Source organism: Triplophysa dalaica, chromosome 11 (assembly GCF_015846415.1).
Source record: "Triplophysa dalaica isolate WHDGS20190420 chromosome 11, ASM1584641v1, whole genome shotgun sequence".
Taxonomy (NCBI): Eukaryota; Metazoa; Chordata; class Actinopteri; order Cypriniformes; family Nemacheilidae; genus Triplophysa; species Triplophysa dalaica.
The window spans coordinates 1011659-1038803 of NC_079552.1; the positions used below are offsets into that span (position 1 = coordinate 1011659).

The 27145-nt window shown below is 36.7% G+C and overlaps 2 protein-coding genes across 4 annotated transcripts in view; both read left to right on the forward strand.

Annotated features, from left to right (window-relative positions):
* The first annotated feature begins 1376 nt into the window (after positions 1 to 1376).
* On the forward strand, positions 1377 to 23518 carry nid1a (nidogen 1a). Its single transcript, XM_056760679.1, has 20 exons — positions 1377 to 1659; positions 6015 to 6323; positions 7686 to 7906; positions 7986 to 8287; positions 9200 to 9334; positions 9403 to 9654; positions 10119 to 10319; positions 10409 to 10642; positions 11683 to 11820; positions 12599 to 12727; positions 12999 to 13142; positions 13742 to 13861; positions 15407 to 15631; positions 15739 to 15905; positions 17929 to 18055; positions 18133 to 18304; positions 18393 to 18550; positions 19993 to 20116; positions 21883 to 21995; positions 23148 to 23518. Exons 1-20 carry the CDS (start codon positions 1387 to 1389, stop codon positions 23276 to 23278), a joined length of 3675 nt encoding a protein of 1224 aa, XP_056616657.1. The 5' UTR covers positions 1377 to 1386; the 3' UTR covers positions 23279 to 23518.
* A 1351-nt stretch (positions 23519 to 24869) lies between these two features.
* lyst (lysosomal trafficking regulator) overlaps positions 24870 to 27145 on the forward strand; it is a 46405-nt gene continuing 44129 nt past the window's right edge. For 2 of the 3 annotated variants that reach the window (XM_056760316.1, XM_056760318.1), the window contains exons 1-2: positions 24870 to 25008; positions 25590 to 25777. In XM_056760316.1, coding sequence (XP_056616294.1) covers positions 25697 to 25777 — 81 coding nt within the window. In that variant the 5' untranslated portion in view covers positions 24870 to 25008; positions 25590 to 25696. Of the gene's footprint in view, positions 25009 to 25542; positions 25778 to 27145 lie in introns of all 3 variants that reach the window. The other variant, XM_056760317.1, reaches the window with a different exon arrangement.

The window sequence follows — 27145 nt, forward strand, 5'->3', positions numbered from 1 at the left end:
TCCTACATTACAAATATGAAATTATGTTTAGCAAAAACAACGACAACTGTATTGTACTTTTGTGCTCTGTAACACTATTGTGATCAAGTTTTTATTATAAGGCAGATGGATTCTAGATTAGTTCCAGCTTTAACTTACTGAAATGCAATATTATTAGGTTTATATAAAATTGAATCGCTTGGGTTGAATTATTATTGTTGGGTAAGTAACTGTGAAAAAGTTATTAATTACTAGTTGATGCACCTGATTGGGACGCGCTTTACTTTGACTGGTTAAATTCGTTAGTGGAGTTGTCAGTCACATTGAAGGTAGTTGCTTTATAACTTTATTTTAACTTTCTTAACGCACGTCAGTAGGATATTATTAGCCTCTTGATTTCAACAGTTTAACAAAAACTATGAGACGTAGTAGCTGCTCGACTTACTTAAACAAGTGTCACTATAAAACATTTTAAAGGTTTAAAAAAAAGAATATACAGAATAAAAACTTATTCTAGTCGACATAGTCAATGTCGCTGACAAAAAGTATTTAATGACGTTTTCTAATGACTTTCTATATCCTACATCAACCTTGATTAGTTCAGTGATTCAAGGATAGACATGAAACGACTCTTAATTCATTCAAATAAATAATATGAAATGACATAAAGTACTCTTATTAACTGACCAAAGTATACAAATGTGAGAAAGATAAGTTAATGCACGCGTTTTAAAGTTAGACCATGAATTTGAATGTCAATTCCACCCTTACACATTATTGAGTTCAATTACATTAGAATTAACTTCTTGCAAGAACAAGTTTGGGGACCCCTGCTTTAAAGCATCTCTTCTTTTCTTATTAATGCACAAGTTCTTATTCTTATTAAAACACTATTGTAAGCACTTTAAGAGAAAAGAGATTTCATTGAACATAGGTCAGGGATCAAAAGCCCAACTAAAGCAAACAATGATCACAATAATGGTGGTTTGTTGAAATGTATAAATTGTGATTTGAAACAAGCCATAAATATTATTTGAGAAAAACTAATAAGATTGCTTCTAACAAGTTGGCGTGATTGTTTTATGTTGGTCCAAAGTTTGACTTTTTTCAGTGTATTGGTAATGGTTCCTTTGATGTAATGTTATCTGGGAACCAACAGAACATTAAATCTTAACAACACACTCAACATACAGAAATTCTGTACCGGTTTTAATGGTAATCAGCTCCTTATGGAATTTGCATTGGAAACTAGGACTGAATTTCTGTTGTTTATTTCAGCAGGGCTATCATAACACACCCCAATTCAATCACATAGTAAGCAATATCCTGTCATATAAATTGTGAGCAGAACCTCAGAATCTATTTGAATTGTATTGAATCGAGCTCCGCCTTCAGAGGAGGAGTGACATGTGTGTGTGTGTCTCTGGACTCCAGCAGCAGATCTTCAGTCAGACTCCAGCGAGGTTCAGGTCGGTCATGGATCGACAGGGTCAGAGGTGGTCAGTGTGGATCATATTCCTGGGATTGTGCGTGTGTGTCAGCGGGATAACCCGACAGGATTTGTTCCCGTTTGGAGAAGGCGCAGGAGATCAGAAGCTCCCAGAAGGAAATGATGAGACGCAGCAGATTTCTCTGGAGAAGCCCGTCACCTTTTTCAACGAACAGTTCAACAAGATTTACGTGAGTGTATTTCAACTCTCCTCCGTCATTAAAAGGGTTTACATCTCTGATTGGTGTCAAAGTGGATCTGTAAACCTGGACAAAAGATGGTAACACTTCACCTAAAGCATATCTGTGTAATGCATAATAAAAGTAGTTTTAAAGGGATACTTCACTCATCGTTTACTCGCCTTTGAGTTAATCCAAATGTGTATAAATGTCTTTGTTGGGATGAAAACAGAGAAAGATATTTGGAAGAATGCTCATAACCAGACAGATTCTGCCCCCCATTGACTCCCAAAGGAGGAAAAGTTACTTTCTCATTTTTTTTCCCTGTTGAACACAAAAGAAGATATTTTGAAGAATGTTGAACAGCAAACAGCACTTTTGACTATCATTGTTTTTTTCTTACCATGGTAGTCAATCCGTCTGGTTATACGCATTCTTCCAAATATCTTTCTCTGCATTCATCAGAACAAAGACGTTTATACACATTTGGAACAACTCGATAGTGAGCAAACGATTACAGGATTTTCACCTTATAATGTCTCACGAATAATTGTAACTACAAACTTTGCATATATTATTTTGGTTTTAATTTGGTTATAATTCTTTACAACAACATTTAATGTACACATTATGAAGAATTATAATGCGTCATAGCATTTAATAACCCTTAACACTGCATTATAAATCAAGGCTTTAAGTAAATTCTTAAAAAGATGAATTGAAATATAGAAGCACATTGCAGACCTGAACGAATGTTCTGTCATGTTTGGAAATGAATTCTTTGTGCGTGTGTTGGGACTTTGTGAAGTTCATGTGTTTGTGTCACTGATCACAGTCCAGTGCTGTTTACTAGAGTAAACAGAAGTAAAATACAGATAAAGATCTCAGTGTAAACTCTTTCCATGCTTGAGCTCGTAACAGCCAGCAAACATTCATGGGATTTGTTTTTGCTCTTTTATGAGCGTTGTAGTGAATTCTTGACCGAGTGTTAACAGGAACGCCTCATTTGTCAGTTCAGCAGCCTTCAGTACACAAACAGCTCTTTATTCTCCTCCATCATAAACTTGCTCAACTGTATAACACGTCATTTGTTCATTAGTTTACTTCACTTGAGAAAGTGTCATTTAATAGCTATTGACTTTATCATAGAAAGAAAATGACCTGTTGACAATAAAACATGTCTTGTATTCTTCGGGCATCTTTCTCTTTTTACTCACATATGTTTTTGAAGTGTAAAGACTGAAAGTAAGAAAACTTTGGTCTGAAAGACGTCAGTCATGACATGAAGTACACATATAAAAAGATTATGAAGATCTGTTTCTCTTTGGAATATCTTTACATTTCTTTATACTGAATAACTCAGTTTATAAATGTTTTCAAAAATCATGTTTTTTATTATTTCACAATGATTTATCGTGTTAGTTAGCTGTATTTGTTAAGTTATTATGGCTTGAATCTAAACAAACCAACAGCAGTTTGATTGATATTAATTGGAATGCACAATAAAAAGACATCATTTAAAATCCGAGTTATCACATTTTGGAACCTAACTCTTCATTTATTAATTTACATTTATTAAAAATGCATGTAACATTTTGTCAAAATATCATGAAGTGATGTGTGGTTCTCTAAACCAGGAGTTGTCATTAGGGTCAGATGTTGATGTGAAAGACTGAATGTGTGTTTATTGTGTAAATAATCTGCTGTGTCCTTTAGACTGGTTTACTATGTGGTTTAGTCTATGTCGAATTTTCTCTGAGGTCGAACAATAACATTCATAATGACTCTTCCTACCATTCTTCCTTTCCCACAAGTCTTTCTGCCAATTTCCGTTTCCTGGAAACGTGTTGATGATTGTAAGTTGTTGTGAGCGTTGTGTTTGTTTAGTCGACTGCACGGCTCTGCGTCTTTCAGTTCACAAATTATTTTTGATTTTGTGGATGACAAGGTCAGAAGAAGGAAGAAATAGTGTTCCTTCATCAGTATGTGTGAGATTAGCAGCAGAACACAAAGTCCATGTGTCGTAACATTCTGAAAACATCTGGAAATGCAGTTTCACTCCAAACATTCACATGTGTGTTGTTGAGTTGCTTTAAAGTCCACAGATGCTTTATTCAACATCTACTTAAAACAGGATACGCTTCAGACTACTTCTTATCTACTTCTCAGAAATATACTTCAATTTACTCTTAAGTACACTTGATTTTACAGAGTTGATAGTTTAGTTGCCTATATTAGGACTATACTTGTACTTCATCTATTGATTGAGATATACTTAGGTATTCTTCTGACTATATATTAAGTAAAGTATAGAATGGTTGTTGTGAAGAGCACATTTTCATTGTGCCCTACCTCAGGTGCAAAAATAATATCTTAAAAGTATGTTCAAAAAAACATACTTCAACTAGTAATCTACTAAGAAATCACCTTGAAGTGTTCTTACAAGTTCACTCAAAAACATACTTAAAATAAATGAGAAGTTAACTGAGGGTAAACTTTAAGTGTACTTTTATTAATTAAAACTGTGTAACAAGTAGTAAACTAGTAAGCTACCAGTAAACCTAATGAAAACCTCCAAGTACACTTGCAGTAAAACTACTTAACTAACTGTTTAGTGGGAGTTAACTTAAAAGTTTACGTTTAGTAGACTACACACTCAAAAGTATTGATCAGTACACCAACAAGTTTACTTGAAGTATAGTTGTAGTACAAATGAAAACTTAATTGTAAATTAGTTGTGTAATCAAATGTTTACATCTGTATCACCTAAAGCACACTTAAAGTATACTTTTAAAAACTAAAAAGTCGGCCAATATAGTCCCATGCAGTATTCACATAGCACACTTTCAAGTAGTGCATTGATATAAGTATACTTACTTCTTAACCGATATATACCGAAATTTTGTCCCAGTGAACCGGAAGTTGTGATCGTTTTTACTTCTGTATTTTGATGCATTTCTGAGTGAAATTAAATTTTGAAAGAGAAAAAAGTGTCTGTGGATTTTGTCTTTCTTTTCACATTGATCAACTATTTACAAGATACGCTGCAATGTTTCGTGAAAAAATAGACATTGCAATTTTAATTTCACAGGGACTTTAAGTTTACTTAAAAACAAAAAAATTCAAGTATGGAAGCAAATAAGAGACATAATGTTTTGAAATTTAACAGCCTATGAATACTTGATTTTGAATTATTTTACTTTGGAAACCATGTATCTGAATTTATTTGTTTCGAATTTACCTCTATGAAATTTAAATATGAAAATTCTTGATTTCCAATTTAAAAACATGAATTTAAAGCTCACAAATATCAAGAAAAAAAAAATCGACTTACAGAATTTCATATAAAATACATTGAGATTGATCAAATTTGATTGCTCTTATTCAGATCTCAAATTTCAAGTTAATACTTTTCAAAGAAAACATATGTCTAATTCGACTGCTCAAATTCAGATCGAAAAATTCAAGTTAAATTTATTACATGGTAACATCTGGGCTACCCAGGATAGGAAAAACAGTTGAGCCCAGAGCCCGTCTACAATTGAACCAACCAATGAACCAACCATTGAACCGAACCATTGAACCGAACCAATGAACCGAACCGACGTCGGTCGAAAAATAATAATAATAATAGTTCCAAAAAATAATTAGCAACAACATACTCAACTGTTTTTCCTATCCTGGGTAGCCCGGATGTTACCATGTGAATATTTAACTTGAATTTTTCGATCTGAATTTGAGCAGTCGAATTAGACATATGTTTTCTTTGAAAAGTATTAACTTGAAATTTGAGATCTGAATGAGAGCAATCAAATTTGATCAATCTGAATGTATTTTATCTGAAATTCTGTAAGTTGATTTTTTTTATCTGAATTTGTGAGCATTAAATTGAGGTTATTAAATTGGAAATCAAGAATTTTCATATTTAAATTTCATAGAGGTAAATTCGAAACAAATAAATTCAGATACATGGTTTCCAAAGTAAAATAATTCAAAATCAAGTATTCATAGGCTGTTAAATTTCAAAACATTATGTCTCTTATTTGCTTCCATATTCAAGTATACTTCTTTTTGATAAGGGACATTTTCAACACAGACACACTGTAATATTGTGGGTTATTATTTGTTTGTGTTGCTACACACACTTTATCTTAAAGGAGTAGTTCTCTTCAAAATGTCTTCATTGACTTCCAATAGTCATTTGTATTACTACTATGGAAAGTCAACGGGGACAGATTTTGAGTGGACTACTCCTTTAAAGGGACAGTTCACCCCTCCACCCTAAAAACATCTTGATTTATTACCCTCATGTGAGTCTTTTTCTCTCATTCGCAAATCATTCTCTTTCACAATTATTCTTCATTCAGATCAACACCAATGGTTTTGTAGCCCTGAAGACGCCTGCAGAGGAATCCGAGTATCTGGGCAAAATGCCGGCCAGTTTTGGAATGATAGCCGCTCTCCAGGGTGACCTGGACACCAGTGACGGGGTGGGTAAGGTGTTCTTCCGTGAGGACACAAGTCCTGTCGTCCTGCGACACGCCGCTGATCACATTAACAGAGCGTTTCCTGAACACGACTCGGTGAACCCCAGTCACGCTCTGGTGGTCACATGGGTGGACGTGGCCCCTCACAGGACGGAGCGTCGAGGAGACGCAGAGGATCACAGAGGAAGAGTGAGTGTGGGCTGCATTTACATTTACAGTTGATTGAGTGTGCTTATATTTATATGATTTCTTATAACCATGTCTTGAACTAATAAGCTCAGTAAGAGTTTGTCAAACAGCTGTTGACCTGAAAGAACAAACTGAGCATAGATGTGATGAAAACACACTCTAACACACATATTGTGAAGATGCAATGGATTTTTTATACTGTACAAACTGTTTATCATATTCCGTAAACTTAACAATCACACAACACTTTCTGCTCTTTCAGATTTATAAAAAAGTGAATTCTGTATGATTTATAAGCTTGTTTCCTCTTGGGGACCAAAAATTGTCTCCTCAAGGACAAGGATTTTGGATATTGCCTTCTTTGTGGGGACATTTTGTCCCCGTACCATAGGGTTTACCCTACCCACACACACATTTCACAGAATACACTGTTATAAATAAAATAAAATAAAGGTGCTTCAAAAGATTCTTCACATCAATGCCAAAGAAGAACCCTTTGGTTCCATAAAGAACCTTTAAAATCTGAAGAACCTTTCTGTTTCATAAAAGGTTCTTTGTGGCAGAAAATAGGTTCTTCTTATAAAAAAAGAAGAAAGAGATGTTTCTTTGAAGAACCTTTGACTGAAATGTTCTTTGTGGAACCAAAATGTTTCTTCAATGTCATCGCTGTGAAGAACGTTTTAAGCGCCTTTATTTTGAAGAGAGTAAAGAATGATGCCATTGAAGAACCATTTCTACTTCCACAAAGAACCATTCAGTCTTAACTCTTCCTTAACTCTTTCTTACCTTTCTCTTTTTTTGCCACAAATAAGTTTTTGTAATACCAAAAGTTTCTCTGTATGTTACAGGTTCTTTTTGGAACCATTAAGACAAAAAAGTTCAAAAAAGGCATCGTGAAGCACCTTCATTTTTAAGAGTGTACAGAAGTGAAGAATGCAGACAATATCTTAAACAAAATGAAGGTTCCTTAAAAGCTGTATAGTTCTACAATAAAGTCCACAGAAGGTTTCTGTTTCACGAATGGTTTCCTTTTATAGTGAAAATAAGTTATTCTGACTCTAAAAAGGTAAGAAGGAAATGTTTCTTTGGGGAACAAAACATTTATTTGGTTCTGCTGCTCATTTTAAAGGTGCAGAGTTCCAGTTCAAACTTTACATGATTTCCTTCTTCTATATTCGCATAAAAGCCTCCAAAAGCCACTAAAATCTTATGCCCAAATTCAGGAGATTTTCTGCATCCATGATTTGAAAATACTAGAGTCTTCTCACCAATCTCCACCATTTCTTACACTAATGTCTGTATTTGTGTGGAGATGATTAGATGAATTTAGTTTGTGTTAAAACGTCTTTTTAAATCTTATAGAGAAACACATTTCAACTGGTGATCGCATCGCTGGAGTCTGTGTCCTGGGCCGTACTTCTCTACCCGAGGGACGGACTGCAGGTCCACACCACAGGCGATAGTCACACACTCCACGCCGGCTTCAGTAAAGGACATGAGGGATATACAATCTTTTCTAAAAAACAAGGGCCGTACTATCGCATCACAGACGACACAGAAGCATCTATCACTAAATTAGCTGAGTAAGTCTGTCACGGTGTCACATCGTCATGACATCATTCATTAAACTTACATTCATGCTGTTTGATGTTTTTTTTCCAGGCAGACTAACTCTGGAAAGCCGGGCGTGTGGGTGTATAAAATCGGAGCGTTCCCTCAGTTCTCAGACGTCACAGCCGGACAGGTGCCAGATTTACCTGTGGATTCTCATCAGTACAGAAACACTGGAAGCCACAGACATCAACATCAGGTGCAGGTTTATCCTGAAGATCAGGGGATCTCACAGGACATCCTGGACGGGGTTTATCATCGACCAGAGCATCCCGTTCTTCTTCAGGTGGAGACGGTTCAGTTCACTCCTGAGGTGGTGGAGGTCGAGAGTGATGACAACATCCAGGTCAATGGTCAGCATTAGTTTCTTAATCGTCGTTGTTTGTTTTCTAGCAAATAGCAGATATTCTTATTACTCAATTATCCTTAAACTCAAAAATGTGGGAAAAAAGAAGTGAGTAAATTACCCTAAATTGATTGTGATATATAAATAAAAATATATAAATAAAAATTATATTAATATATATTAATATAAATAAAAACAAGTGATTAAATTTCCCTGAATGAATTGTGATATATTAAGAAGAATATATAAAATAAATATATATAAATATTTTTATTTATATAAAATATTATTTAAGTGAGTAAATTACCCTAAATTGATTGTGGTATATACTGTAAATAACTATATGTAAAATACAGATATATAAAATGTATATAAATATGTATAAATAAATAAAAATAAGTGAGTAAATTACCTTAAATTTATTGTGATGCATAAAATAAATATATATATAAATAAACAAAAAATATATAAATATGTATAAATAAATATAAGTGAGTTAATTACCCTAAATTTATTGTGATATATACTTTAAATAAAAATATATAAAATACATATATAAATAAAAATATGTATATAAATATATATATAAATAAAAATAATTGAGTGAATTACCCTTAATTGATTGTGCTATATAAAATAAATATATGTAAGAAACACAATTATATAAATATATATAAATATAAATAATTGAGTGAATTGCCCTTAATTGATTGTGCTATATAAAATAAATATATATATAAAGAAACATCAATTATGTAAATATATTAAAAAAAGAGTAAATTACCCTAAATTGTTTGTGATATATTTAGTATAAAACAATATTTAGTAGAAAACAAAGATTTGCTGTGAATGATTTTGATAAATCCTTTTATAAATCAATTGATGAAAGTAAAATGCTATGTTCTTATTTTCTCTACAGTATTCACGTATAACTCCGGTCAGTGCGCCAGACACACGTGCTCCAAATTTGGCGAATGTAGGAATTCTCCATCCGGACAGTGCTGCCACTGTAAGCCCGGTTTCTACGGCAACGGCGTTCAGTGTGTATCTGAAGGTAGGGCAGTGTTTGATGGACAGCTGTGAACTCTTCATGTCCAGTGTGACAGGTGAGATCTCCTGCAGGTGTTCCTCAGAGGATGAACGGGAAAATGAGCTGCAGGTTGTTTGTGGGAGACTCGCCCGTTCCCGTGGAAATCTCCGACAATGATCTTCACTCATACGTGGTGGTGAATGATGGGAGAGCGTACGTGGCCATCAGCACCATTCCTCCCAGCGTGGGTTTCTCTCTTCAGCCCCTGTCAGCTGTGGGCGCTGTCATCGGGTGGGCTTTTGCTCTCCAGCAGCCCGGATTCAAGAACGGCTTTAGTATTATTGGTAAGACCCACGAATCGTGTTTTATACTTCATGATATGAGTCTTCAGCTACTCAGAGGGAAATGTTATCGATCAGACTGATGGATGGAGTTCTCAGTAGTTTCGTTGAAGTATAAATGAAGTCTCAAATTGCTTAAATTTGAGAAATAAAAAGAGAATCAAGTGAGAAACTGATTGTGTAAACACATGAAGAGTCTGGAGGTGTAAATGAATAGAAGTAAAATAATCTGGATTTGAGTTAATGTGATGAGAAACATTTGAGTTCATAATAAGATCTTCATTAATATAAACTTTTGTTTGAAGACTAGACAAATCTGAGCTCATGACAGACACGTTTGTATTCTTCTATTTGATCTCTGAGCTCAGGTTCGTGAGTGTGTTTTGAAGCATTGTGTGTTTTCTTCATGTGGCGTCATGTGTGCTGTGATGTTGCTTTGAGTTGTTTCTGGTTTTGATGTGTTTCAGGCGGCGAGTTCAAACGGCAGGTCGACGTGACCTTCCAGCCGGGCGGCGAGCGGATGACCATCTCTCAAGAGTTCAAAGGCATCGATGAGCACGACCACCTGATGGTCAACACCAAACTTGAAGGACAGATTCCTGAGGTGCCTCAGGGGGCTCAAGTGAAGTTAGACCCCTACACTGAGATCTACCAGTACAGCAGTAACTGTGAGTGAGAGCTTCTGTCGACCGTGTGAAGAACGAGAAAGTCTTTTATCCAAACTGTAACGTTTTGTCCTCGTGTCATTTTCTGTCAGTAATCACCTCGTCCTCAATGCGCGAGTACGTGGTCAGTAGAGAAGACCTCCCCTCTGTGACCCGAAGCTATAAGTTCAGAGAGACCATCACGTTCCAGGGCTGCCAGCACGATGAATCCAGTCGAGATGTTCCGTCCACTCAGATGCTGAGCGTCGATCAGGTGTTCGTCAAGTATGATGTAAGCGAACAGCTCCTGCGTTACGCCACCAGTAACAAGATCGGAGATATCAACGGTGAGGATGTGTTCACTTTTTATACATGTATGGATCACAAAACCAGTCTGAAGTAACACAGAACATTTGTAGTATTAGCCACAAATACATAGTATGGGTCAAAATGATCCATTTTTCTTTTATGCTAGAAATCATTGGGAAATTAAGTAGAGATCATGCTCTGTGAAGATACTTTGTAAGTTTCCTACCGTAAATATAGCAAAACTTTATTTTTGTGAGTAGTATGCTATGCGATGGACTTCATTTGGACAACTTTAAAGGAAATTTTCCAAGAATTTGTTATTCTTCGCACCCTCAGATTCCTGAGTTTTAAATGTTATATATTGTTCAAAAATTGTCCGGTCTGAACATCAACCAAACATTAATGGAAAGCTTATTTATTCAGCCTTCAGATGATGTTAAAATCTTAATTTTCAATGATTGACCCAAAAGACTTGTTGTCCAGAGTGATTGTTACTAAAGCTGACAAGTAAATGTCCAGGTAATTATGTACCTTCAAATCAAAACAAGTCAAAAGGTTTTGGTCACTTAAGTGAAATTTTTCTTGTTATATAAAAAAAACGTTGATCTGAAACTCCATGCAAACATAATTTAGCAAACAAACATTTTTTTTTTTCACGACCAAACTAACATTTTATTTAATTAAAAATGTTTTTGAAATGGATGATTTTGACTGAATAATGTTGAATTATTCACCATTATTTTCATGACACAAAGGCACTCTTTCTATAATACAAAGAAATCGTAGTCACCATTGAAAATGACAAAAGATGCATATGCACAATCCACATCGCAAAAGCTTCACATTTTTAAATAACAATTTTATGATATTTTCTATTGCAACTTAATATTCCCAGAATGCATATAGATAACAATTGTTTTGACAGTTTCAAAAGCTGTGTTGTGTTTTGCATACATGACAGAAAACATGATTAACTGTTAACTGAAGCAACATAAGGTGCAGTGTCTGGCTCTGAGAATCTCCACAGTTCAGTGTTTGAAGATGAATCTGTGAATGTAAATATATGCTTGATTGACAGGAGGACAGCCAGAAGAGAACCCCTGCTTTACCGGCAAACACGACTGTGACACTAATGCTGTGTGTAGACCTGGAGGAGCAAATGAGTTTACATGCGAGTGTGCTACAGGTTTTACTGGAGAGGGACGCGCTTGCTACGGTACACAGATCAACACGTGCTGCATGAGTCTCACACGCTTAGATACACTTCTTTATGTTTCATGTTCTTTCTTCATCAGAACACAAAAAGAAGATAATGTTGATAATAAACAACACTGAACTCCTTTGACTTTTATTGTATGACCAAAAATCCACTGAGACATTTCTCAAAATATCTTCTTTTGTGTTCCACCGAAGAAAGACTCCCGTATTGTATCGTTGATTCATTGACAAACATCCGCCCTCAGTCCGTCGTTTCAATTAAAATCATTTCCTCAGTAATATCCTTCCAAAGGCTTTTTTATCTCACTTCCTCTCCTGAGGGGGAATCGCTTTCACACACCAGTCTTCTCATCAGATTTAAGAATGATCTTGAACTATGGCCATTTATAATCTTAGGATAGATTTGGATAAAAGCGTCTGCTAAATGTAAGGATGTGACCCATCCCCTGCTGCCTAAAGGAAATTACACCGAAATAGGAGCGATGTTATCTTAAAAACCCATCATTAGAGGAAGTGATGTTATCGCTGTTAGTAATTCATGGGAATGTTGGGAAAAGTCTGTCTCTTTGAAAAATGCACATTTCTCAAGTTTGAAGCATGTTGTGGTTTGTCTGTTTGCGGCATCTGTAGACAAAACACGTCGTGTTTACACTAAACCCCAACAGGGATTTTTTTTCACTAAAAAGTGTCTACTGTAAAATGAGCTTTATATTTATTTATTGTAACTGAGAGTTTGTGCACAGAGATGAATCTCAGTAAAAAACTCTCTTCATTAGATGTGGATGAATGCAGGGAGTCTCCTCAGATCTGTGGACCTCACGCCATCTGTAATAACCAGCCCGGAACCTTCCGATGTGAATGTCTGGACGGCTTTCAGTTTGCTAGTGATGGACGGACATGTGTCGGTAAGTCTCATTAGTCGCTGTGTGTTTATGAATCACTGCACCGTTTCAGTTTACAATGTTAAAATATCATCAAATGAGACTTCTCTGCTTCTCAGATGTTTCTCTTGAGAAAAAGACAATCTTCTGGATTCTTATGTGTGTCTCACTCAGAGCTGACGTTATTCATTTCTTTAATATTCAGAAATAGATCCGTCCATTCAAGAGTAAATGTGTCTGGATAGATGTTGTGTTGTTCACGCGTGTTGTTAAGGTGTTTTGTGTTGGTTTGTAGAGGTGTTGAGGCCCGTGGATCCATGTCAAACCGGCACTCATGACTGTGACATCCCTGAACGCGCTCGCTGCAGTTACACCGGTGGATCATCCTACATCTGCTCCTGTCTGCAGGGATTCATGGGAGATGGACGAACCTGCCGAGGTGTTTACCAGACATTTGCTCATCTCACTTGAAAGTCCCAGTGAAATAAAAAATCACGATTCCTATTTTTTCAAAATTCCAGCGTTTATTGTAAATAGTTGATCGATGTGGGTCGTTCTCTTTTAAAATGTGTGTGTCCTCATAATCTTTGGATAAAATCTGAAAATGCACTTTCTTCCTGTAATGACTATCCACCTTAAATGACACATGTTAGACGCTTGGGCGGAGCCTCTGTTAACTCCTCCCCTTCAACTGTCAGACTGCTGTCATTTCCATTTAGAAATTGAAATGGCTGTTTTTATTCGTCCAATCAAATCACAGAGAAAGACGAAAGCCACACCCAAAAAATTTCTCATTTCACTCGCTTCACGGGGACTTTGAATGGAATTTAACGCAGTTTCCATGTTTTGTTTAATTATTTTTAATGAAATGTCTCAATATCTTGAAATTGTTTCTAAATTTTCTAACCAGTCAAAAGTTCAAGTCGACTTTGGACACACGCCTAAAGGCTACCTGTTTAAATTGCAGTCATGTGTGTTGAATCAATAATGTATTTATTTTGTATAATACAATGAAAAATCATCTTTTCTTTCTTTCAGACATAGATGAATGTCATGGAAACCAGTGTCATGAGAATGCATTCTGCACCAACACCGCTGGATCTTTCACCTGTCAGTGTAACGCCGGTTACTATGGCGATGGTTACCACTGCTCTACAGGTACAGTACACATCAGTTTAAATGTAAAAAGGTCGAAAATCAAGAATCACATCTGCCTTTTCAGTTTTTATATACAGTACATGATTAAATGGAATTCTGTATAGACGGTTTGAAAGTGACAACATAAACAAACGTTACCACGCATGTGTGCGTTTGGGGCTGCAGTTAACTTCGCGTACACATTCACAAACAATACAGTGACTGTGGATTATTTCTGATAACAATCAAAAGAAACCGAGAAAAACAGTTACTTGGCTCAACTTGTCTCTACAAAATTTGAATTTAGACTGTGATACCTAATTCAACAACTAGATGTCACTGATCCATATGGTTTTCAAGTCCTTGTGAACCGGATGTTGCGATTGTTTTTAATTCTGTTTTCAGACGCATTTTTTTTTTGTGTTGAAAAGGGTTCAACACAAAAAAATATTGTGGGTTAAATTTTTCACTGCGAATTGATTGGATGTATAAAATCAGCTGTTTTGAAATGAAACTGGCAGCAGACTGACAGCTGAAGGGGAGGAGTTAACGGATGCTCCGCCCAAGCCGTTTAACATGCCTCATTTAAGATGGAAAGTCATTACAGGGCGGATGTGCATTTTCAGATTTATTTGAAGATTATGAGGGTACATGAATTTTAGAAATAAAAGGACCCACATTGATAAACTATTTACTATAAACGCTGCAATATTTCATAATTTCATAATTTCAATTTCACTGGGACTTTAAATGCGACCAAATTACAGGACCCTTACAACTAATTGATTATTTAATCAAATAAACATACATATAAATAAACATACATATATATAGTTATATTATCTGTAAGTAAACGGGCACGCACGCGTGTGTCCAATGAAAAGTTCTATAAGTTAACTTGCATTTTCTTTTTCATAAATCTATCTTTTTATTAAGGGCATGAAAAAACTGTTGTTGTTGTTTGTTCAGAGAGGCTTTTCAGAATGACCCATGAGAATGAACTGAAGATGTGATCACATCATATCAATATTGACCATATCATCTCTGGACACACTGAGCGCATGCAACAACATTTGCTGATATTTTTGGATAGCACTACACACATCTAGTGACAAACTTCTACAGACTAACTGTTTACACAAACACATACATTTGTGTCTTCCGATATTAAATCTAAACAGATTTATTGATGTTCTTTCCTCTGGAGAACTTCTTTGGTCCTTGCTCTTTTAAGGAAGCTTCATCATTGCTCAAGCATCAGATTTAAATAGTAGGAAGCTTGTGGTGTTTAACTGGAAAAGATTTGTTCTTCCCTCCGTGACGAACCTCACCGGTCTGACCTCTAGACATTCACTGACGGATGACACCTGACATCTCGACCCCTGGAGTTCTGTCACGGTTTAACCCTCACGACAGCTGCGTGTGAACTCTCACCGCATTTGCTTTGGTTTCTCACAGTTTGTTCTGTAGTTGCCGTTATTTTATATTCCAGTGTTCTTCATACACTGATAACTTCAACGTCTCACAGACAACACTGCGTGACACAATGGCCTCGTGTTTGTGCAGATGGTAAGACTCGCTGTCAGCTTCACCGAGAGAACGCTCTGGGCTCCGGCGGGGCTGGTCCGCGAGGTCCTCGTCCTCTGCCCGGTCGGTTTGTGCCCACCTGCGATGCCCAGGGTGAATATGAGCCCATGCAGTGTCACGAAAGCATCGGCCAGTGCTGGTGTGTGGATCCAGATGGACAGGAGATCTCTGGCTCGCGCACAGGCCCCGGCACTTTTCCTGATTGTGAGTGATGTTAATAAACGTCAGCATTCTCTCACGATTCTAATCTCGTCTTATCAGTTTATCTCAGACACACGCTCATTTATGTTCTTTCATCTTCTGCTGTTCAGGCCCTGATCATGGACCCGGTCCCGTCAGACCAACACCCAGACCCGACGTCAGCCCTCTTCCCCCCGGCAGCCACATTCTGTTCACGCAGAGCGGAAAGGTCGAGTTTGTTCCTCTGGACGGCCATGACCTGAAGAAGACTGAAGCAAAGACCGCTCTACACCTGCCGGTAACACTCGCACCATCAACACAGTCTGTGTGTCGGCAAACTGTCAAGCAAATGTGACCCTGGATCACAAAACCAGTCTTAGGTAGCACTTTTGCTAAAAGACAAAAGTACATTGTGTGGGTCAAAAATATTGATTTTTCTTTTATTAAGTAAAGATCATATTCCATGAAGATATTTAGTAAATTTCTTTCCTTAGATACAGTATATAAAACATTTATTTTGTAAGTGGGTTCCCTGCCACACTGTCCCTGATTAACAACTTCAAAGACCATTTTCTCAACATTTAGATTTTTTTGCACTTGATTTATTGGTTGTCTCAGCCAGATAGTGTCTTATTCTTACAACTCAATAGAAATCAATGATTATGTTGTCCAGGGTCACAAAAGTGGATTCGATGAGAAATGTTTGAGTTGACATTGAGATCTTTAATAATATTGACGTTTGGTTGCAGAAGAGACAAATCTGAGCTCAGTTGGACACATTGTTGACATCTCTTCTCAAACTCTCATGACAGACACACATTTGTCAGATTCTCAGGAGAAACATCTGACTCACACATGAGTTTAAAGCAAAAGTACATTTGTTCTCCACTTTCTAAGAGAAATAACTGCGATACACCATCTCATCTGAGATTTTTCTTTCTGTCCTATGTAGCTCAGTTCAGGGCTGGTTCTTCTTGTATAAAGTCGACTTTGTCATGTCATTAACTGTGCTAGTTGTAATATACTCTGTTTACACTGTAGTGCATACTGTAGTTTGTCTCTCTTTGCCAAGTTGTTTATACCAGAGCGAACAGGAACATGGGGGGGGTGTCTGGAGAGTTTTAGGATTGCTTAACTGTGTTTTTCTTGGAAATATAAGTATGTGAGATGATGTGTTGAAATTGTGCTGAGATTGTTTATCTAACATTACATTCACTTTAAGGGTTTAAATACTGTACATAAACTCTTGTTTGAATAGTTATGTTTGTGTTAAGGGCCAGGGAAAGTTTATAGGCACTTTTATCATATAGGTCAGACACTTAAAGTTCACTGTGTCACAGTATATTAAGGCATACCTTTTATAGTATACATATTTATATACTGTATGTATAAATATTTAAAAAAAATACTTTTTAAAAAGAATCACAATTTAAATAATTCTAGGTTTAGGACTGCTAGTCGACTCTAGCAGCAGAATGTAGTTGTTTCATTTGTAATGTTTTTCTCTAAAAGGGACAGTTCACCCAAATAAGAAAAGTCTGTCAACATTTACTCGCCTTCAGTTGTTCCACATGTTTAGACATGTTTTGTTCTGATAAACATAGAGGAAGATGTTTGGAAGAATGCTTATCACCAGACACATTTTTCTCCCTGTTGACTCACATTGTAGGAAAAAGTACTTTTTTTCTTTTTTAGTTCTGTTGAACACAAAAGAAGATATTTTGAAGAATGTGGGACAGTAAACAGTTCTGGGGCACTTTTGACTAACATTGTTTTTTTCCTACTATTGGAGTCAATGGGTGTTGAGATCAGATGGTTATAAACATTCTTCCAATGTTCATCATAACAAAGACATTTGTACACATTTGGAGCAACTTGAAGGCGAGTAAATGATGACAGAATTTTCATTTTTTGGGTGAAGTATCCCAAATTATAAATTTTTCTCTGATTCTATGTTAAACAAACTCATAGATTTTATTTTTTGTTACTCGTGCTGTCTGAACGTTTCTTTATATCCCCCATACATTCACCATTCTAAATGATTTTCAGACAGACACAGTGTCCTCTGAGAGTATACTTCCGTTTCCATCGATCTTTCCTTCTGTCTGTTCTCATTTACTTCTTGACACCCGCATGTTTACTGTGATGACTAACATCAGTATAAGCTTGTAAACGAGAGAAGACTTCCACCCTCGAGCCATTCTAAGAAACCCAGAGTTATTTGAGTCGCTCACATTCATGCGTGTGTGGTTCGTGCTCGTCTAGACGGCACACACAGATGAATCATTTTTCGTCGTCAATAAAAATGTGCTTGATTTCAGGAGAAAGTTCTGATTGGAATCGCTTATGACTGTTTGGAGAAGATGATGTACTGGACAGACATCAGCACACCTGCTATCAGTAAAGCCAGTCTTCATGGAGGAGAGCCCATCTCTCTCATCACATCAGGTCGGGTTATTTACTCACCTTTATATTTTCCCCATATCATTCCGTATACTGAGATTTTACACATCGGATCTGTTCAGATCTTGGCAGTCCTGAAGGCATCGCTATAGATCATCTGGGCAGGAACATGTTCTGGACGGACTCCATGAAGGACAGAATTGAAGTTTCCTCTCTGGACGGATCCAAGCGCCGGGTGTTGATCGACACAGGTCTTATCAATCCAAGAGCCATCCTCACTGACCCCACCAACGGGTGCGTGACTGTTTTAAACCGAAATTCATCATCCTCATTATTGAAACAAAGAGACGGTTTATCAACCCAAAGTGTGTTTCTCCATCAGCTACATCTACTGGGCCGACTGGAACAGAGAATCTCCCAGAATCGAGATGGCTTATATGGACGGCACTAACAGAAGAATCCTGGTCAAAGATGACTTGGGCCTCCCCAACGGTTTAACTTACGACCCTCAAACATCTCAGCTGTGTTGGGCAGATGCTGGTATGATTCACAAACTCACACGCTTAAACTCTTCTGAAGAAAAACAACTGACGAAACCAGAAGCTTCAACAAAAGTTTTGCTTTGTTAAAGTTATATTAATTGTGTTCATTTGATGTTCATTCCACTGCAGATAAAAGATGAGGTCTCTTTCATTTTAAGACTTTGAATATTAAGGTTTATGTTGTTAAATATCTAGAAATAAAAACAAAAATACGTCATTCGAAAGTGTAGAGTGAACTGAAGTGAGAGTTGTTGTTGTTTTTGCAGTTCATGGGTTCGGATTCATGAAACTTTTCTTAAAGGGACAGTTCACCCAAAAATGACAATTCTGTCATCCTTACTCACCCTTATGTCATTTTGATACCTGTATAAAAACAGAGAAAGATATTTGGAAGAATGTTAGTCATTTTCAGTTCTGAGACATCATTGACTCTCATAGTAGAAAACATTAAATGGTAGTCAAAGGTGTGCCAGAACAGTCTGCTTTCATAAATTTGTCAAAAACACATCATTTTGTGTTCAACGGAACATAAAAATACAATATTTATTTTCTACTATGGTAGTGGATGATGTTCCAGAACTGAAGATTACTTTCTTTCAAATATCTTCCTTTGTGTTCAGCAGAACAAAGATATTTAAACAAGTATCAAAATTAAATGAGGGTGAGTGAAAGTTGACAGAATTTTCGTTTTTGGGTGAACTGTCCCTTTAAGACACAATATAAGATTGTTCATTAGATAAATGATAGGAAGTTAGAAAGAATGTTCGTAAGTGTGATTCTCAAACAGTTTCCTTACAAAGTTGCCAAATATTTTCTCAAGAACATCTTGATTTTTGTCGTAAGAATTAAATGATGTGCTTTATGAATTATGTCACTCATTAGCTCATGTGGTAACTGTAGATGTTTATCTCTACAAAAACGTGATGCGTGTAACAAGCAGCTCACACCCAGAATAATTTAAAAAGCACTCAGATAATGAACACTAAGATGAGGGAGATAGAACTTATCATTATGAAATCAATATAAATATTCCTCAATGGCACATAAACGCCAAAATTATGATTCTGGCTCAATACAATACACGTCACATGTAAAACAACCAAATTCACATATTAAACATTTGACCTTTTGAGATTGGAGACAAGTGTTAGTTTGTCGTAATTTTAGGATGATATTTATGACAGCTTTTGTTTAGAGAATTTGGATTCTTCTCAATTTTATTCCTAAGATTAATATTGAGAAAAATGTTCAGAACTCTCAAAAAGGAAACACATAACATTTATAGCTTTTTCCCTCAGGTAGAATTTAAGAAAAATATGTCAGTTAAGCAGAATTTTCTTCTTAAGAATGTTTAGTGAATGATGACTCACTTGATCTGTATGATGATGTTTGTGTTTATCTTTACAATGGTCTTCATGTGGTTAAATGTTTTGGATGCAGGGACTCATAAAGTGGAGTGTATGAATCCAAACCAAGGCGACCGCAGACAGCTCATGGAGGGACTTCAGTATCCGTTCGGAATGACTACAGACGGCCGAAACCTCTATTACACAGACTGGAAGAGGTCAGCTTGTCCTTTTACGACCTTAAGTTGATTGTTTTGAATGAATGAAAAGTCATCCTTTCCACTTTTATTTTATTTCTAAACCATTTCTCTAGCAAACACGTTTGTTTGAAGCGTCGCAACAGATTTGATTATCTGAGGAAAGGTGGATGTGCAGAATAAGTATTCCAGGGTGTTTTTTTAGATATGGATTGGTGTGCATGTGCATGCTAAGTTATTTTTTTAATTGTTGATACTTACTGGCCTTACGGCAGAAGAGCTCAACATCAAGTTTCTATTATATTCGGGTCTCGAAGTATACCTCAGGTTTATAATTTTTTTCCCTATTGTTAGGTTCAACTGGGTTAAGCGTAAAACATGTCAAAAATTATTCGTGCGAGTTCCTTGATGGCTGAATATGAGCAACGGTTGTGTTCATGTCTGAAGTGTGGTTTTCTGCAATCTTTCAGAGCTACGCTAATTTAGCATGTGAAAATCTGTGTGACGTGACAAAGTTCACATCTAGATTTACTGCAGTGACCCTTCACTTTCTCTAGGAACTGTTTGCTTTGTCACACAAAATCTGAGTCAAATTTATGCCGGGGCCTCACCACAAGAGAATCGTCCGACTTCTCCCCTTCCGACAATCCCTGGTAAAGTCCCGATGATCTTAAGGCTATAATACACTACAAGACTTTTGTCCAGATTTTAAGTCTGGAAAGTCTGTGCCAGTCTGCAGATTTGTTCAGTTAGTGTGTTTCTATCTAAAACTTTCAAAACGTCTGCAAGTGTATGATATCTAGTTTAAAAATCTGTTCAGATGCTAAAAGTCTTGAGGTGTACTCAGGCATTAAACAGCTCTACAGATGATCTTATCAGATTTTCCTGTGGTGTGATGTGTGTTTAGAGTGAATGAACCTGATCGGAAGAACATCGGAGCCGCCCCGATCGCGAATCCTAATCAGAAAATCCAGGATCAGAATCCTGATTTGTGAGAGAAACCAAATGCAAAGAGCGTTCTGTGCGTTGTGGACAAACGCACAAGAATTGATTGTCACGTGGAACAAAATGATATCCAATCAGAAAGCCAGCTTACAGAAGCAGAACAACTGTAGTTATCTCTTCAACAAACCCTTCAATTCATCATTACAGATGTTTCTTAGTAGAAGTTCATATCTGTATTCGTCTGTTACCAAACTGAACCAAACCAAATAAATTTCACGTACCAAATGTCTGGCCTTGTAGCGATCAGACGCAGTAGGATAAGGTCAACGTGGGGTTCAACTGTCCCCAAAAGTCATTGCGTGTGTCATTTGGGATCTATAAGAATGACACAGCTGACACATTTGGTATTTTAGGATGTGGAAAGAAAGGTGAAGGATTCTCTGAGGCATTGAGGTTTCTGTTTGCTGTGAATGTTTGTGTATGTGCAGTCTAGTGAGTGTGTTTGCTGATCTGAGGTCAGGGAGCTCTTTAAAGGCTCGTGGCAGCTGGGTGTCATTTCACGGTTGTAGAGTCTTCTCTGATCCTCCTGCAGACCTTTCCGCTCTGTAAGCGGACTTCTGAAAGAAGAAAGAGGGAAATATAGTCATAATACAGCTTGTTATAGCAACATTCCACATAACACCTGACATGGCAAATGTCTGCAGACGTAATGCTGATAAACGTGAATTAGATTTAATGCGTCAGATCGGTGCATCTGCTGTATATTAATCAGGTTTCTTCTTTGAAGAGTGAAGAAGAGTTATGTTGTTTCTGAGCACGTTGTGTGTGTTTATGATCTTCAGGGGCGGTGTAGTCGTGATCGATCGGCACACTGGCAAAGAGGTCGATGAGTTCCAGCCCCAGAAACAAACACGTCTGTACGGCATCACCACAGCACACGCTCAGTGTCCCTCCGGTATGAGTTTCTCTTCAAGAATGTTCTCACCTGTTCCGAAATGATTCAAATCTAATAATAAATGTAAACACAGGTGTCTGTTCTAAATCATTGAAATATGATCATTTCATGAATGTTGTTCTCGTTTAATAATGTTACAGAAAAGACACATGAATTTCACGTGATGTGATCACAAGTGTACAACGTGTGTGCAAAAAACATGCAACATTTTGATGTGAGTCCCATGTGAAACCCATGTGAGTCCCATGTGAAACCCATGGGATAAAATGTAAAAATCCATGGAACATGTGATCACATGTATTTCACATGGGATACGCACCAAAATGTTCCAAAAAAACACATTTCACATTCATGTGTTTTTTTGCAAACGTGAATTTTGTGTGTCTTTACTGTAATTTTTTTGTTTTTGTTATTGGAAACCTTTTTAATCAACATTTTGATTTGTGACAAACATAGTTTCTATGGTACTTTATACCACATCATAACCCAAATGAGTTGAAAGAGCTTTAATCTGAACATGGAGCATTCCTCAATTTGGCAACACTTCAAATGAACCATTTGTGGCTGTAGGGTTTCATAAAGAATCCTTAAAGGGATACTTCACCCAAAAATGAAAATTCTGTCATTATTCAAGTTGTTCGAATTTTCTATAAATTAAATTAGAAAATGTCTTTGTTCTAATGAACACAGAGAAAGATATTTGGAAGAATGCGTATAACCAGACAGATCTCAACACCTATTGACTACCATAGTAGGAAAAAAACAATGATAGTCAAAAGTGCCCCAGAACTGTTTGCTGTCCCACATTCTTCAAAATATCTTCTTTTGTTCAACAAGCGTAAAGTATTTTTTCTCCTATGGGAGTTAATCTGAGATCTGTCTGGTTATAAGCATTTCTCCAAATGTCTTTCTCTGTGTTCATCAGGACAAAGACATTTATACACATTAGCAACAATTTGAAGGTCAGTAATTGATGTCAGAATTTTCATTTTTGAGTGAAGTATCCCTTTAACATCTGAAGAACTTTTCTGTTCACAAAATGTTCTTTGTAGCCAGAACATAGAACATAAACCCAGAACTAATGTGAGAATGATTGTGATTGTTTAAACCCATCTGGAGCATTGATGTCGGACTGTAAATCTTTCTCATCAGGTCAGAACTATTGCTCTGTGAATAATGGAGGCTGTACTCACTTGTGTCTCGCGACTCCTGCTGGTCGCTCCTGTAGATGTCCAGATGATTCTGCAGGGTCTGGCTGTGTGGAAGGGGAGGGCAGAAATTAAAGATTCAAAGAATCAGAATCAAGTTTCCTGTGATGTTACATGTCAACTGTATATTATTGTGACACCTCATAGTATCTGTTGTGAAGTTGCCAAACTAAAAGATAAAGATTAATGTTTTTTCAGTGATTTTCTTAAGTGCTTTAAAAAACATAATTGCCTTTTAAATTAAATTTCTGTTCAGTTATTTGCAATAGCTCTTTACATGTAATACAATTTTTCAATAAAAAAATGTTTTATTTATTTACGTAGTTTGTCAGTTTTTAAATAGTAGGTAATTTGAAGGGAAAACTATTGAAAATATTGTTTGAAAATTCTCAAAATATTTAGAAACAATAGAAAAACTGTTTTTCTTTTAAGGCTGTGTAAAGTCAATTTTACTACACGACTGTTGTTCCCAAAAACAATTACAATATTACCAAAACATCTATTTAAGTTTATAAAAAATTAAAAACAACATCATCTGTCAAGGGAAAAAACAAACTTTAGAAGTTGTCTAAACAAACTCTTACCTGATGAAATCTTAAAGTAGCACACTGGAAGTAAAAGGGTTGTTTTGGGGGGGGTAGACATGTACTGTACAGTAGATGGACATACAAGATACAGACAGAACATACTTATGTTTATGGTGGTTTGAAATATGTGTATTTTTTATTATTTAATTTCTGATGTTCTTCGGGCCGTGCTTAAAACTTCTTAAGAGAATAAAAAGTATGGTAAAGTGATAAGGAATTGTTAAATAACCTAAAATGATTTTCTTTACATGATACAATGTTTAGATAAAATAGTATTTTATTCATAATTGTACTATGTACGTTTTAATATAGTATAACATTCTTTCAGAAAAAAAATCTTGTTCTGATCAGAAAGTAGAAGAGAAAGTCATACAGAAAGTACAGTGACAGTCTAGACACAGACACCTCATACACAGATGTGACCACCAGAGGGCAACAGCGGCATGAAAATCATCTTAACATTGTTTTTATCTTATAATAATATATCATATTGTTATTTCTTTGTGGCAGTTTTATTTACATTTTAAAATTTTACAATGAGTTTATTTCAGTCGTCATTGTGTGTGTGTCCGTCTATATATATATATATATATATATATATATATCTTAAATTACTAAAATAATGTTTAGTCTATTTAAAGAAGCTATTATTAAGGGCAGTTTTCGGTTCAATAGTAACGTGTCGTTTATTAAAAGAGGTTAATGCGTGTTAATAATGAATGAATCGCTGCAAAAGAGCTGTGACGTCATGGAACAGAGTGACGCTGATCCCGCTCGATCTGAGTTCAGTCGTAAAATCGTTTGGGGTTTGAAAACACTCCTGCAAACATATTTCTATTTGCTCAATAAAGTGTGTGTTTGTGTGACATAACAAAATATTTATATAATAAAATGAATCTAAATCATATCATTTTTCACATTGACCGGTACTCCCCGACCCACTGCGCAACAGCGTCATCACATTATCCCCGCCCACCGCGGTAAATGGCGATCGTAGGGCTTAATCCCCGCCCACTTTGGGGGACACGGTTGACGTCATTCCAATGATTGGTGAAAGGGAGCGTCCTCGAGTCCACAGCTTTGATTGACAGGAGCTTAGCGTCATGTCGACCAATAGCGGCGTCGGATGCTGCTTTGTGGGCGTTACTTCCTGTAGTCTTTTGCATGCGATTTTTTTCTTGTAAACTGCTTGTGTATATGTTAAAAGCGAGACTGGAGGTACGTATATTGCCATTTATTCAATCGTACACCTCTTAATGCTGCACTGATGTATAAGGTATGAATACGACGATAAAAGCGAGCGTTTGACATTTTGCTATCTCATATCTGACAGAAGTAAATAAATAGCCTAAGCTGCGGGATATTCTGCGTCTGCCGTTTGCGCGACACGATCCAGATATTTGCTAATGTGAATCCCTCATCACAAATGTAACCCAAACGCTATTTATTTGACCGTTTAATCGTAGTGAAATTCGTTAACACTGAGTCCGAAGCTTCAACTTGTGTTCCGCGGGCTCTGATATCATTGATCTTGTCTCATTTGTCCACTTGAGCCGTTAAACTTGACAGTAACTGTCAGGTAGATCAAATCGCATAAACTGTAAACTAACTGAATAACTAAATAATAATAAACTGACTAAAAACTTTACCAAACAATCGCGTGAAAACAGAAAATCATGATATGAGCGGTCTCGTGAGCAGCCGACTTCGCGCCAGTCGTACGTTTTAAATTTCAAAAGTTCTCTCCTGAAGGAACTAACGGATTTAACTGACTCTCCCTCATCCGGACGCACCGCCAGCGGGGAGATGACGCGGCCCTCCTGTGCTGCCACTTCGCATTGAACTGGAGTTTACACTTCCTGTCATCTTCTGTGGATGAGCCGGAGCCGGAGACCATCATCTGGACATGGCAAGCCCACACCCGGCTGATCTATCGCTGGCCTGGGAGAAGTACTTGGACTGTCGCTCTCAGGGAGCAGATCTGCAGGTGAGACCCGACTGCTGACTGACTGAAGGAGAGAAGAAAAGACTCACTTTATTGCTAGGTTTCACACACAAGGTTTAACACTAATCCTAAAATAAAATAAAATCTTGAGCTGTTTTAACTGAAAATAAAAAATATATTATCAATGCCATTGTTTTGCTCAAGGTGCACACGAGTAATGTTTGTAAAGGCATTTTAATAAAAGCGACTTAAATATCCTAATTTAACTAAGGCATCGTCCTGGCTTAAGCTAAGCTTTGTCTGTGAAACCTGGCCCAGATGTTTAACACACTCTTGACTTCGAGAGACTGAAGAATATTCTGTTCTCCGTCATTATCAAAGGCAAAGTTCACCAAAAATAAAAAATCTGTCATAATTTACCTGCATGAGTGTCACTCTTTCTTCAGTGGAACACAAAAGAAGATATTTTATTAAATAGAGAGGTTGTGTTTATACAATGGAGTCATTGGGGTTCAATGATGTTTGGTTATCAACATTCTTCAAAATATCTTCGTTTGTGTCCTGCAGAAGAAAGTCATACAGGGTTGACTTGACATAAACATACATTGCTCTTATTCTTATTTTTGGGGGTACTTTCATTTTAAATAGAGCATAACAGGACGATTGGGATGAGAAGTGAATGAGTCTGATATGATATGGGATTTATCTGATGCTGTCCTGTGGTTTAGATACTAATCTCTTCTATCAGATGAACCATAAAGCTAGATACTCTTGACAGAATGCATCGAGTTGCAAATACCTTCACAATCGCATCAATGCATGCTGTTCAGGTTGATTATAAACATGTATATTTCTTGCATGTCTGCACAAAGCAGCTGCTCAGAATAGTTCAGATATTTTTAATTTCAGTGTGTCTCTCACTTCCTTTTTGAACTTGACATAGAGAAAAATGTTGATGATCTGCGTGAAGAATTGCCATTCGTTTGTGATGACTTTGATGATTTTTTTGTGATGGCTTAATTTCAGGCACTAGCGTGTAAAACTGTGACACCCAAACAGGCATCTGTTAGAAGTTCTTAACATTGTACAGCATTTCTTGTATTATCGCCTGCTTAAAGAGGCCCTGCAACGGTGTTTCATGCATTCTGACCTCTTTACAATGTTAATCGTGCTGTCTTCTCATGATTAACATGATTAACTTGTAAAAAACGAGTTGGGCGAATTACGTAGTATTTCTGTGTGTGATACACTCCCCCAGCGATCATACAGGTTTCGGAAAGTTTTTTTCGAACATATAAAACTGTTTTGTAACAACTTTTCTTAGTTCCTTATTGTACAATTCTCCCGGAAAAGGAGACATCACGCCCACACGGCCACAGGAGAGCAGGAGAAGGAGCATCCGCAGATTGA